We start from the raw sequence: 14,574 nt of genomic DNA on the forward strand, positions 1-14,574 counted from the left end.
TTTCTCTTTTGATATTACTGTTATATTTTTTGGACTCTGAATGTTCGGTTCTAACAAGTGTTTAGAGATCATTTAGTCCAGCTCCCTCGTTTACAAGACAGGTAGTCAAGGCATTAAAAAATGATAGGTATGACTTAAACAGTGGAGAGAGTCTTTATTGTCAATCAGTTTTAGTGATTAAATGATCTTTAATTTGTCTTTTCAAACTTAATTTTGCTACAGAAGTGCCCCAAATCACATGGAATTAACATTGACTGGTAAGCCCAAAGGTAAAAAGAAAATATATAATCAAAAGGAAAACCCTAAAAGAAAAGAAGATTGTGAAAAGTTATTACAAAATGCACTTCCTGTAATAGGTGTTTGGGAATTTGAACGTGACGATGACGAATATATTAAATTCCTTGAACTCTTCTTGAGTTATGTTCTTGAAAGAGACCTACTTGGTTCCAAGGATGCTGGCATTCCATTTCTAACTAGTTTTTCTGGACATCTTAGAGAACATGAACTTAATTCTTTACTTTTTGATGTACATACAACATTAAAACGACGTCACAGCAGAACCAAAAGCCAGAATGTGTTCAGAGCCGGCTCCTGCTTTGTTGTTGCTCCTGAGTCAGATGAGTGTGAAAAATCAGAAAACCAGTCACTTTCAGCTTCCGTACTAGCTAATCAAGGGATCAGGCATTTTTCTGAGAACCCTCTGAATGAAGTCAATAAAAATGAAGGGAAGAGTGGGTTGTTTGGTTTAAAACAGAAGTCAGTTTATAGAATACCAGATGACAATGCAGAGAAAACTTTAATACAGAGACTGTCAAACCATAGTGTGTGCATTCCCCAATCCACTGAAACTAGAAGATGCGCTTTCAAAGCAATTCAGTGCAATGATATTAACCCGCAAGAAGATCTTCCTGTAGCACTAAATAACACATGTGGCAGTACAAGAAGGCTTCTGGAATGGATGATAAGATGGTCCGATAAAAGGCTGCTCTGCGACTCTGGACTCACCGGGCCGTCCTGTGAGTATAGTCCTGTCATTCGTGTAAAGACCTCGACAGCCGCCGTTCTTACGTCACTTTGGCTTTTGGAACAACCCTATTTTGCTACATATGAGGCAAAAAATGCCATCGTTAAGGTAAATGCTTGAATTGCTTATGATTAGATACAAATTAGAATTCTTATTTTAGATTGAAACTGTATTTGTACTTCCCTACCTAATAAAGAATCAATAAGCAACAGAATTGATGATAATGCTAATTATAATCTTTACCACCTAATTTTTTAAAGTAGTTCCTTTAATTCTTCGGAGAGGGCAATGGCACCCCACTCCAGTATTCTTGCCTGGAGAATCCCAGGGACGGAGGAGCCTGGTGGGCTGCCGTCTATGGGGTCGCACAGAGTCGGACATGACTGAAGTGACAGCAGTAGCAGTAGCAGTTTAATTCTTAGAAATGATTTATTAAGGTTAAAGTATTTTCAGAGAGGCTGTGAGATTTTGAGGTTCCATGTGTGTTTATAAAAAAGAAAAAGAAGGAGTTTCGTGGTGGACTAGTGGTTAGAATTGGGCAGTGTCCATGGCATGGCCCCACTTCCATCCCTGTTCAGGGAACTGAGATTCTGCAAGCTGTATGGCATGGCCAGAATAAAAAGAGAGATAATTTTAAGTGATATTACAAGTGGTTATTACATTTATATTATTACTAAATGTCTTTATAATAGTAAAGAAAGTGAAATGAAAGCAACTTTACATTTTTATTTCTGTTGTCCTATGACCTGAAAACATTGGTGATTTACCTTTCAAGTTTATAAGGCTGATCTCTTTTGAATACTCACGGTAGTCAAGCTTGTTTTTCTAGGTGGAATAATGGGTTAGCCATTGCTTTAGCATCAGAACTGAGTATGAGAAATGCAATGAATACTCGATAAATGAGGAAGAGACTTACTCAGAAGTTCTGTAGAAAGTATTAATAATCTAAAAATATAATGAAAAGTAAGGGATTCAGTAATGAATATTAAGTACTATAAATGGTTTGTTTTAGGTGCTAGAGAATAATTCCCCTGGGCCTCAGAATGGACCCAGTATAGAGAGTGATTGTAAAACAGATGCTGGCTGTTCTGTTGCAGTATCCGCTCAAGGTGGGACTGAGGAAATAAATGATCAAAATGAATCCTGTCAAAGTATCTGGAAGTAAGTTGCTGATTATAGGTACCTTGTTTGATGATGTTTGGTCTTGAAGGAGACTTGAACCCTTGAAAGTTACGGAAACAAGCATTTCTTTAAACTAGAGAAGCAGCAAGGAGTGCTTTCTGAAATATTTTAATAATACGTTACAAATTTTGTTTCTTTCCATGTTTAGCATATATCTTCTGAGACAGGAGCAAATTCATCCCAAGAGATTCCTTTATTATGTTCATTGACTTCCTGTGTTTTTATTTAATATGTGGCACTATGAGGAATATATCCTTGAATACTAAAGCTGAAGGCTTGGTAACAGGAAGATTCCTTTATGGGAATGGGAAATTTAGATAAGCTGAAATTATTCTAATCTGAGTAAATAAAAATGGGATATTCAGTTATTCATTGAACCTTTTTAAATTCATTTTTTATTCTTCATTTTAACCTTTTATTGATATTCTGCTATGTGCCATATGTGGTTAAAACAAAGACCTCATAAGTATGAAAGCTTAGTTTGTTTTTCAATTAACTGAATCCGTTGAAAGTAAACTCTTTGTTCCCAAGTATGAGTTACAATTTTAGCTGCTTCATTTTTGTCAATAGAATGCCAACAGATGTAAAAAATCCTGAAATAAAAGGAACCAAAGATGAGATTATTTCTGTCACTGATGACACTGAAAAAGAATTTGTAGATATCGATGAGGCTCTTATAGAAGTAGAAGCATTTACACAGGAGGAAATGGATGTATACCCATCAGACCATGAAGGTCAGTTTATTTAGCTAATCTTTTTGTTTGACCTTACTGATTTGATAGGGTGAATGATTAAGAGATAACTTAGTCTTATATCTAAATTGGCATGTTTATAAAATAGCCTAAATCCAATTGTTTAAAGAGAATTTCATATTTTTGAAATGTTAAGCATATTAACTCGTAACCTGAGTTTGGAGTCTTTTGCCTTGCTGTGTTAATTATTTTGAGTCTCTTCATTTCTGTGAACCAATCCTGTGAACCTTTCCTTGGCAGGCTTCTTTAAAACAGCAACTCTCAGAGCTTTATATGGAATTATACACACTGATATAAGCCCTCTCAAGGTGTATCTGGACTCACTTGGTGAAGAGGGTTTGTCTCTAGGTGTTAAAAAATATTTTTGTAAGGAGGATAGGAAATGTTTCTGCCATCATGTTTCCTGTAATATTCCTGAACCTTCTGAAAAGTAAATTGATTAACTTTCAAAAGGTCTGTGTTTTCTTTCCTCTTGTTTCCCCATAGAGGATGCCAAATTATTTGCCAAAGAACCTGTTGAAAGTCCCAATATTGCCATTTACATGCAGATGCAGACCTTACCACAGCACTTAGATAAGGTAAGTGTGTAAATATGGATTGTTGTTGTTGTTTTTTAGTTGCTCAGTTGTGTCTGACTCTTTTGTGACCCTGTGGACTGCAGCCCACCAGGCTCAACCATCCATGGAATTTCCCAGGCAAGAATACTGGAATGGGTTGCCATTTCCTTCTCCAGGGGATCTTCCCAACCCAGGGATTGAACTCATGTCTCCTGTGTTGGCAGACAGATTCTTTACCACTGAGTCACTGGGAAGTCTTCGTAAATATAAAGTTACTCAAATCATACTATGGTAACACTGTAGTGTTTTTATTCAGTATACCCAACCAAGGCTATTGTCTCTTAAAAGTATACTGTGAATCGTAAAGTATAGCCATGCAGTATTTTTCTTTCACAGAAATTGTGTTACTAGTAAGATCTAATACTTTCAGGCAATGAAGTGTTAATTTCATAAATTGCTGTAGTAAATTAATTTAGCCAAGAGTGCTGCAAGTGTTCCTTATTCAAAATGTATAAGTTCATCAGTAGTGTGCAGCTTTTGCGCATACACGCACTTTCATGTATTATTTGTTTTCTCAAAACACTATACACTAGATTTCCAGGTAAGACAAAGACATTTCTAATTATTGAAACAATTCCTTTAAGAGGGATTAGTGTTTTTTTGGTTTTTTTTTTTCTCATTTTCTAGTTGTTTTCACAGTGTACAGTTGGCCCTTAAACAACATGGCATTTAGAGGCTTCGACCCCGCCCTGCAGTCAAGAATGCACGTCCAGCCGTCCCTTAGTGTTCACAGAGGATTGGTTCCTGGGCCTGGTGTGGATTCAGCCAACCCCCAGATTGTGTAGTAATGTATTTATTGGAAAAAACGAATCTGCACATCAGTGTACCTACGCAGTGCAAACCCAAGTTGTTCAAAGTTCCGTTGTACTTCCGTAGTAATGCATGTGTAATTTACAGATATGTCATAAATACATTGTAAATGATTTCTAGTGGCATCATTTGTCTTTGCAGTTTCATACACTCAGCAGCTTGAGGTGCTGGGCTTGAGGATCACAGGATGAAGATCTGGTCAGAGCAGGGCTGGGAGGACACTTCAGTGTTTGCTTTCTCACTTGCTTTCAGACTGTTTTTGTTCAGGCGAGTGGCTAATGTGAAACCCAAGATACCACAGACAACAATACCTGTTTCCCCTCTTTTCTTTTTTGGGTACTATTAATTTTAGCAGCATTCCACAGGAGAGGCTCAGTGTCCAAGGGAAGAACCACGGGAGACGTGTATGGAGGAAGAATCAACTGAACAGAAGGGGTAAGGGAGACAAGTCTGAAGGGCTTTCAGGGCTCACCTGGGATGCACGTGATGAAGAGGAGTCTTTTTCCTCATAATTGACAGTATGTGTTTTACAGTGATACTGTGTTTCTGGTGAAATGGTAACTTCAGTTTAATAGCAGTGGTAATGATGATTTTTAGTAAATGTTATACTTCTCAATTTTGATAGAGTGAGGTAAATAATAACGTCTAAAATACCTTTTGTTCTCCTATCACTATCAGTCTTAAAATATAGCTAGAAATACCCAGAGTTTATTCACCTGCTAATTAAGGCCCTCCCTGTCCCTACTAGTTTCATTTTTATTGGGTAAAAGTAAAGAATCATATTAGTCATAACATATGCGTATGATCTTTCACTATTGTGGTGTGATCATTGTACACTGTCTGCAGGGCTTCAGTGGACACATACTCTGCTTGCTAGCTTATTATTGCTTCAAGGATAGCTGAAGACAAATTTTCATATGTTGCAGTTTGGGCATGATTTCTTAATTGTTGGGATTTTTGAAGTTTTGAATTTTTAGGATTATTTTGACTAAGGAAGGCAACTCAGTTAAATTCTCTTTCTCTTATGTACAAATTTTGTTCAGGCCGTCTGTGAATAATTAATAAAAGAATATATTTAATGTCCTGTGTCTTTACAAGTAATATAAATGTTTCTATTAATAAAAAACTAGTCATTGCAGTTTCAGATGTGATAACGGGCTCTGTAGTGTTCTGAGCAAAGTGTCTGCTTCTTCCCAGGTAAAGTTTGAGGTCCCAGCTAACTTCATTTCCACTCATTTTGGATTATATTATTTCTGTTGTCAAACATTTAATAATGTTCAAGTCATGTATTAAAGCCATCCAGACAAATTCTTTGCTTTTATTTGAATCTCTTACTATTGCTATGGAGACAAATGTAAATAGATTGTAATTATGAGCTAAGCATTACAGAGGATTAGAGGATGTTTAGACTCTTAGATGGCTGAGCCTTAGATCACCTGTATCTTAGATAATGTGAAGAGTATCTTCCTAATTGATTATTAATCTTTAATTACAGTATGATCGAAGCCTCTACAGATCTTGAACACATCATTCCTCATTCGTTTTGTGTAGATACAAATTCAGAAGTTTCTAGGTAAGCATTTTTGCATACTGTACCATTCTGATATAATTACAAATAGAAAAGAGAAAAAAACTTTGCCTGCTGTACCATTTTGAAACAGTTACTAAACATCTTGACCAAAAACTTAAGTAAAATGAAATCAACACTACGCTTTGAAAGATCAAAATAGGTATCCATTTCTGACAACTTTACCTTTCTCATTGAAAGATTTTCCTGTAACAGTTGTGTTTTAAAGATATGCAGGAACTATTTTAGAACAAGTCTCTTCCGAAAAAGAGAAGTCATGGGTATGTTATTGAAAGAGGTAGTTCTTGCTCATGTTCAGCCTTCAGCAGATTTCTCATGAAATATCAAATGCCTTTAATTCTCTCAGAGAATAGTCATCCAGTTCTATCTTTTGAATTTCTTTTCCAATGGTTGGAGTGTATAAATGGTGTTGAAATCAGAGAATGATACAGCATAAATTTGCTTTAGAAAAATTCTCCATAATTAAAATTTATCTCCTTGCTATTTATTAAAAAGCAATGGCCAATAAAGTTGTGTTAAAACAGGCAAGTAAGTTGTAATGTCTGTTCTTCATGGATCTCCCAAATAGAATTCTGTTATCGAGCATATGCTTAATAAAAAGGCTCATATTATTGCTGGAAGGGAATGAGTGTAAATCCAAATAAATCTAAACACAGTTTAATATGTTATTTTCTTTTTAGAGACAGTGATCAGTTCATTTGGACATGATATTACCTGCTCCCTACATTGATTTACTTATAAAACATTGAATACCTCTTGTGTTTTAAGGAATCATCCTCAAATAATCATTTTATTAAAACAAAAACTTACTTTGACTTTTAATTTTTATTTCTAAATAAGCATTTTTTGTTAGGATGTAGTTATTACTGTGAACTCTCTGATTTGTTTGGAAATGAAATATTCACAATACTATTGGTTCACATTTATTGAAGAACAGCAGGAGTTTGCCCTACCCATGTTAGAATTAAACATATTTTTAGAAATACATTTATCTATTTTTGGCTGTGCTGGTTCTTCGTTGCTGTGCGAACTTTCCTCTAGGTGCAGCAAGTGGGGGCTAGTCTTTGGTTGTGACGCTCAGGCTTCGCATTGCGCTGACTTCACAGGCTCTAGGGCACGTGCGCTTGGAAGTTGTGCTTCCCAGGCTCTCGAGCACAGGCTCAATGGATGTGGCACACGGGCACAGTTGCTCCATGGCATGTGGGCTCTTCCTGGGTCAGGGTTCGAACCTGTGTCTCCTGCATTGGCAAGTGGATTCTTTACCACTGAGCCACCAGGGAAGCCCAGAATTAAACGTATTTCTTAACCCATACTTTCCACAGTTTTCTTTAAATCCACTTTGGATCTTTAAATTTAATCCAAGAGATATATTCTAAGTCAAATGACATTGTCTGTCCAGCTAATCAGAACGATTGCACAGGTCTCAAACTCAGATGCCTACAGGGACCCGGCAAGTAAAATAAATGTGTGAGCTGTCCTGGGCATTGTACCACCACAGGGCAGGGCCGTGGCTGGCTAGACATCACATGTCCCTTAGTTACAGCATTCGGATGAACAGCTCTGCTGATGACAAATGTGTCTGGGGGCTGAGGGATACAGTGAGATAGGCTTTAGGGTTTAAATTTCCTGAAAACTTCCAGAAAGCTTTTAAAGTAGAATAAAACAAGTAGGATCAAAATACTCAGCTCATAAACACCTAATGTGGTTTTTTTTCTTGATTAACGTGTGCTTTTTATTTATATGCTTCCACATAGTACTCCAGTCTCTGCATGTAAAAATAAATCTTCCTCAGCTCCACCTTTGGCATCAAATGGAGTCACAGTGGCTTCACAAACACCTGGACCAACAGCTCAGCCAACCCAGAGAAACGAACCCAGGGCTCAGTTATCACAGTCTTCCGATTCTGTTAGGCAGATGCTCCAAGATGAAATGTTTAAATTAGTTCAGGTAAGCACATCTCCGTTTAACCAAGCAAGTCACACATGGTATATACATTAGGTTTTAAAATACGAACAAACTTCCGGAATCTGACGAGTTAAAATTAAATCACAGGGTTTCCCTGCTTTGGGCGCTTTTCCTTTGTTATTCAGAAGTCCTAATTCTAGGGCCTAGAGTCTCCACTGTGTTCCCTACTTTTCCTGATGACTTCTTTTTTCTGAGCTCTTGGGAATCCAGAGCTGCTGACAAAAGTGAGGTGGCTGAGCAGACCAGCCAACCCCTGCTCAAAGTTATCTGAAGCTTATTTTCTGACACAGCCTGTCACGTCATATTTGGCTTGAAATTGTCACCTGCATTTAAAGTGTTGTTCACTTTGCCTTCCGTCATCTTTTTCTCGTCTGGTATCCTTTTCTCTCTCTACCAACAATTTAAAAATTATTTCCCTTTCCCTTTTCTGTTGTATTCCTTATACATTAATTCCCCTCACGTCTTTTCTTTTCTTCATGTATTCTACATTCACTTTCATACCTTTCTGTGTGATGCAGTGTATCATTTCTGTACTGGCAATTCTGGGCGCTAATTTTCTCTTTGAATTTATGGGCCCCAATAACAGACGTTTTCAGCATGCTCCACCATCCCATGGAACTTCTTGAAACTGATTTTATTCTTATTCTTCTGAGTCTCTTATTTCCCTTTTCTTTTTAGTAGCATCACCTATTTTACCAGGTTAAAGTTTAATTTTTTGTTTCTGATTTTCACATATTATTTTTTATTTATTGCCCAAACTGCATGTGGAATCTTAGATCCCTGACCAGAGCTTGAACCCATGCCCCCTGCAGTGGAAGCACAGAGCCCCAACCACTGGACTGCCAGCAAGTCCCCTGCTTAAAGTTTTAGAGGCATTTGTCAAACTTGTTTTCTGGATTACCTAGAGTCTTTGCTGGTCACTGCCCTGTATATTTAACAAATTCTCGAGGTAATTCTGATACACACAAAAGATTAAGAGTCACTGTCTTAGAGAGTCATCTTTCCCTCTTTCACTGTGCATGTTCAGTGTTTTCTTCATTCTTTTGCCTACGTCGTATGTCTATTTCTTTTTCTTTTTCTTTTGGTTTTACCAGTTTATTGCTACCAACCCGCCTCCCTCCATCCTCCTCATGTGTGAGTGCTCAGTCATGTAACCCCATAGACTGCAGCCCGCCAGGCTTCTCTGTCCGTGCATTTTTCCAAGGAAGAATACTGGAGTGGGTTGCTGTTTCCTTCTCCATATTTGCTATTTCTGTAACTGTCACCAACCTTAGATTCTTAGAACTTCACACTTCTATTGTCTTAAATATGCATTTCTGAGATCTTCTTCTCCAGATATTGTTCTAATACTGTTACTTTTCTGTTCTAAAAATCTTCAATGAATTTCAGGTACAGATGTATATACTCTATGATATCAATCGTGTGTTAAAATACAAACAGTAAAAGGAGACATGCTAAAAATATGAATACTAGTTATCTTTGGGACTAGGATTATGTATCATTTTTTATTTTCTTTCTTATGCTTCTTTTTTTTGTAATAAGCATGTATTTCTTTTATAATTGAAGGGAACCTCCATTTTTTTTATTAAATTTGTTTTTAATTGAAGGGTAATTGCTTTACAATATTGTATTGGTTTCTGTCATACATCAACATGAATCAGCCATGAATCAACATATCTAGGTCTCCTTCCTCTTGAACCTCCCACCCCATTCCACGCCCCTAGGTTGTTATAGAGCCTGGGTTTGAGTTCCCTGGTCATACAGCAAATTCCCATTGGCTATCTAGTTTACTTATGGTAATGTATATATTTCCGTGTTACTCTCTCCATTCATCCCACCCTCTCTTTCCTCCCCCAACTGCCCCATGTCTATAAGTCTGGGGAACCTACATTAAAAAAAAAAAAAAAGGCCTGCAGGGTTTCCTTCTTGGCTTGTTTTATAAAGTACAGCTTTTCTCTTCCCTGTTTTCCCACCATACTCTCCCAAGTCCAGTGGTTCTCAGAGTGTGGGCTCTGAACCCTTAGCATCAGCATCACTTAGATATTTGACACACAGGTTGTCAGGCCTCCATCCCAGACCGATTGGAATCAAACTCTGGGGATGGTGCTCATCAAAGAGTGCAAGTCCTCAGATGACGCTGACGCATGCTGCAGCTGGGGAACCACTATGCTAGCCTCTCTTCTCATTAGCTGTAAATTTCCTGCTCCATCCAAGCCAGTGTGTGTACTAGTGATCCGAAAGCTTTTCTGCACATTGAAGTCACCTCATCATCCTAAAAACTACTCATCCTGGCTCACATCCCCGGGATGCTCTGATTTTATTGGCATGGGGTGAGACCTGGCCATGGGGCTTTTTTAACTGCTCCTCAAGTGATTCCGTTGTGCGAGATTTGTCAAGCATTGTGCATACCTTTGCCTTTCACTCCAATAGCCCTTTCACAGGAATTCCTTACTCTGCGCCTGTTTCCTGATCTCTACTTCTTTCATTCTTGAAAACCTGTTCACACACCCATTTAGGAATTCTTCTTTAATTATCCTCACCCACAAAATAAATAAAAATTTAAAAAATTTAGGCAGTCTAGTTATCCTTACCTGCTCCATCAGCTCACTCCTTTATGATCCCTGGGATATTTATGTAAACTGCTTCACAGATGGTCTCAAGTCGCATTATGAGTTCATAGTCCTAGCTGACTCCTCCTTGAAGACAGGAAGCTATTCTTCTTTTCCTTTTTTTTTAGATCTCTCCCAGCTATGCTTCATACTCAGCACTTGTGGTTGTGACAGATACTAAGATGGAACTATGACTATTTTGGAATACTCAGATAATTGTTGCTTCTTTGGGTCTTTTCATTAGATTTTAAGATGTTTCTGTAATTTTTATTTTATTCTAGCTGCAACAGATCAATTTCATGAGCCTAATGCAAATAGTAGGATCATCCTTTGCTAACCTCCCAGATATGCATCAACTTCTACAACAGTCCCAGTCTGTGCATTTGGTGGGAAGCCAAGCATCAAACCCCACGAGAGGGAGTAATGATGTTGGAGACACCAGTAGAAATCTGAAGGAGAGATTTTTCATTAAACCACAACCCATGGCAGAGTGTGCCAGAGAGCCTGGCAAGAACATCCCACACTGCCATAAAGAAATTGTGCAATCCAATGAAAACAGTAATGGAAACTTCGAGGTAATGCATTTTAAAATACCACTGAAGTTTTCCTCGTAGTTTCAGTGGTTAGTTATTTGAATAAAGGAGTTATTTAGTAGTTATTATATTCTACCCACTCTAAAACATATTGAACAGAATTTACAAAATAAGGAGTTTGTAATATATTTTAAAATTACATCATAGTTTTTCCTTTCTCTTCCAGAATGTTCCACACGGGAGTGTTCCTTTTTGTCAATCAGAAGGTCAGCCGCAGAACAGAGGACTAACTCCAGCATCTCATAGCTTACCAACCACTTCTTTGTCTCCAGTCCCTGCTGGAAACACTCACCTCCACCTTTTGTCCACATCTTCTGCCATTCCAAAGACACCTAGACTTATCCCCACTGCAAATACTTCCAGACCTAGTGATGGTTTCCCTTTGCTTCAATTTCAGCCCAAGCCTGAATTTAAGCCCATTTCCTTCCACACAGAAAGAGTTCCTCAAGTTCCCTTCAGTCCTCTGCCACAGCCTAGAGAGGCTTGGGGATTATCTGATTTCTTACAGCCTCCTTTGCCAAAGACAGCAATGGCCACTACTTCAGTGTCCCATTTGAATCTGAGCCAGTATAATACTGAGGCCATAAAAAAAGCAGTTGAGCCGAAAAAATGGGCAGAAACAATAATTAAAGAAATCCCAAAGCACATGAACTTGGATCAGTATGTTGGACAAGAAAACTTGACACCTCAACAGGACTCTACAACATTTATGAAACCAGAAAAAATTTTTGATGTTAAACCAGGACCTTTTGAGATATCTTCTCAGAATTCCTCTGGACTTCCTTTATTGCACCTGCAACTTAAACCTCCTTACATGTTTTCTTCTGCCTCAAGAGTATCCATTACAATTCCACCAATACCTATTAGAACCATGGCAGAAGAAAGAAAATGCCCAAGATTATCACTACTTCATTCATGTCTAGGCCCAGAAAATATGGTAATGATTTTTGCAGAGTGTTGCAAAAGCACATTCCTGCATTTTTCATAGCACAAATGTATACTCAATGAAAAGTTCTAACACATTTATTTTTCAAAAAATAATGCTTTTGTTATTGGAAATAGTATACAGATTTGATTTAAATTAATAATTGGATATCTTAAAGGTTTTAGGGCTTCCCAGGTAGCACTAGTGGTAAAGAACCTGCCTGCCAATGCAGGAGACATAAGACACATGGGTTTGATCCCTGGGTCGGGAAGATCCCCTGGAGAAGGAAATGGCAACCCACTCCAGTATTCTTGCCTGGAGAATTCCACGGACAGAGGAGCCTGGTGGGCTACAGTCCATGAGATCGCAGAGTTGGACACTGGTGAAGCAATTAAGCACGCACAGAGGTTTTAGGTCTTTCTTGTACATCAGTACCAGAGTTTTCTAGACTCTTTCATAGATAAGTCTGAAATCCTGCTCAGAGAAGAAATAAGTAAAATAATATGACCAGTATTCTTATTTATACATGTAGGGGAGTGTATGTATGAGTGTGTTTCTGTCTAGAGTGAGAGAGAGCATTGTTTGAGGTTCCTAGCAATTGTAATATGATTTCCTTCAAATCTATTACAGGTTAAAATTGTTAAATAGACCCAGATCTGTAAGTAGTTTTACTTATTAAAAAAATGTTTCTTTTTTTAAATACTTAAAAAACACAAAGATTAAATCTTTATAAACCCACCAAGTCCTGTTTAAAGTTGTAACCTTTGATTAATGAGATTCAGACTGTTCGGATTCTACTTCTGTTAAGTCAGTATAGTTGAGTGATTCATTCTCTGGTACCCTTCTAAGATTCTAAAATGGCAGTGGGAAAAGAAGTGGTCATTCCTTAGAAAAAATAGTTATCATGCCTCCTTTTCTTCTGAACATATTATGAACAAAAGGAAAGAATTGAAGGAGTAGAGAAGTATATGTTTTTGGAAGGTTTTAAAGACTTTTTTAAAAAATTAGAATAGTATAATAAACCCCCAAGTTATACCATCACCCAGCAACAGTTGTTACCAACGTATCGCTTATTTGTTCCATCCATAATCTCCACCCCTGTGCATCATCCCAGTTCCAAAGAATTTTAAACCCAAGCTAGGCATTATTTAACTTAATTTGTAATTGTAAGAAGATTCTTAATATGAAAAAGAAATTAAGAAAATGAGGACTTCTAGAAAGATTTCTGATTCAGTAGAGTTTCAGAAATGATTTCTAAAATCATTTATATGTTAAGATCTGGACACTTCTCGTACTTGTTAACTCTGACATGTTCTGTCACTTGCACATCTTAGTTTAAACAAACTTTTCTCTCAGTTTTTATTAACATGTTGTCTAATTGACATGTTTGTAATTTTAAATTACTGTCCTTTTGTTTCTCTTCTATAGTACCAAAAACCACAACTTATTCCACTTGAAAACCTCATTGCATTTAAACAAAGGCAACAGAACTTGACACATAATTCCTTTGAACAAGGTGATCCTGGACATCTCCAGCTTCTGAAGGTCAAAATAGAATCATCTGAATTGAGACAAGAGAAGGACAGTAGAAAAAGGCAAGTTTTAAGTGAAATTTTATTTGAGCATATACCTGCAAACATACCGACAAGTTTATTATTAGTGACAACAATACAGTTAAATAGATGGAAATTATCTGGTTCAACCTCTCAGCCTATGCACAATTACATATTCAGTTTCCTTGTCAAGTATCATGCATTTGAATACATCTTGTGATGAGAAAAATTCCTATAATGTGAGAGACAAATACTAGTATTTTTTACATGCTAGCTGGGAGGGATTGGGGGCAGGAGGAGAAGGGGACGACAGAGGATGAGATGACTGGATGGCATCACTGACTCGATGGATGTGAGTCTGAGTGAACTCCGGGAGTTGGTGATGGACAGGGAGACCTGGCGTGCTGTAATTCATGGGGTTGCAAAGAGTCGGACATGACTGAGCGACTGAACTGAACTGAAGGAATTCTTTCCTGGCATTCAATAGGCTGGAGGTTTCTTTTACCTTTTTCTTTAATAGGATGGGCAGTCATCTTTTGCAGCAAATATTTGGTATCATGAAATATTCTATGTACTATTCAATACACTGACATAACGTTTATTGTTATTCATCTTACCATACAGACTCATACAGAGCACAGTGGTGTGAATTGTTTCAGGGCACTAAGAAATGTGCATGTGAAAAGCAAGGCCGTGACTTTTCATGAAGAGCATATATAGTGTTTCATTCATAATGGATGTTCAAGACATGTATTCATGGTGGATTTTTACTTAGTGTAGAAATCTTTAAAATTTCATGTTTATCAGGCCCTAAAATCTACTACCAGCGCTCTCTTTCCAGATGGTTCTTTCCTTCCATATTTTCTAAGTAAACCCTCTTCAAAGTAAGTTTTCCCTGTAGCTTTTTGGGCCTTCGTTTCTCCTCCCTGGGGTTCCCTCCTTGGAGCCTGAGTTTG

General features: G+C 37.6%; 1 protein-coding gene across 8 annotated transcripts in view; it reads left to right on the top strand.

Moving 5' to 3' along the window:
* Positions 1-14,574, top strand: part of CPLANE1 (ciliogenesis and planar polarity effector 1) — a 108,576-nt gene that overhangs the window by 42,732 nt on the left and 51,270 nt on the right. For 6 of the 8 annotated variants that reach the window (XR_003507146.1, XM_027519907.1, XM_027519906.1 and 3 more), the window contains exons 26-35: positions 223-1,132; positions 2,037-2,185; positions 2,777-2,940; positions 3,445-3,536; positions 4,738-4,820; positions 5,881-5,958; positions 7,728-7,920; positions 10,829-11,122; positions 11,307-12,077; positions 13,494-13,660. Coding sequence is in view for 7 of the 8 variants with exons in the window: in XM_027519907.1 (XP_027375708.1) it covers positions 223-1,132; positions 2,037-2,185; positions 2,777-2,940; positions 3,445-3,536; positions 4,738-4,820; positions 5,881-5,958; positions 7,728-7,920; positions 10,829-11,122; positions 11,307-12,077; positions 13,494-13,660 (2,901 nt within the window). In the remaining variant the exon portion in view is untranslated. The remainder of the gene's footprint in view (positions 1-222; positions 1,133-2,036; positions 2,186-2,776; positions 2,941-3,444; positions 3,537-4,737; positions 4,821-5,880; positions 5,959-7,727; positions 7,921-10,828; positions 11,123-11,306; positions 12,078-13,493; positions 13,661-14,574) is intronic. The other 2 variants (XM_027519913.1, XM_027519909.1) reach the window with 1 other exon arrangement.

The sequence above is a fragment of the Bos indicus x Bos taurus genome, chromosome 20 (genome assembly GCF_003369695.1).
Source record: "Bos indicus x Bos taurus breed Angus x Brahman F1 hybrid chromosome 20, Bos_hybrid_MaternalHap_v2.0, whole genome shotgun sequence".
NCBI lineage: Eukaryota > Metazoa > Chordata > Mammalia > Artiodactyla > Bovidae > Bos > Bos indicus x Bos taurus.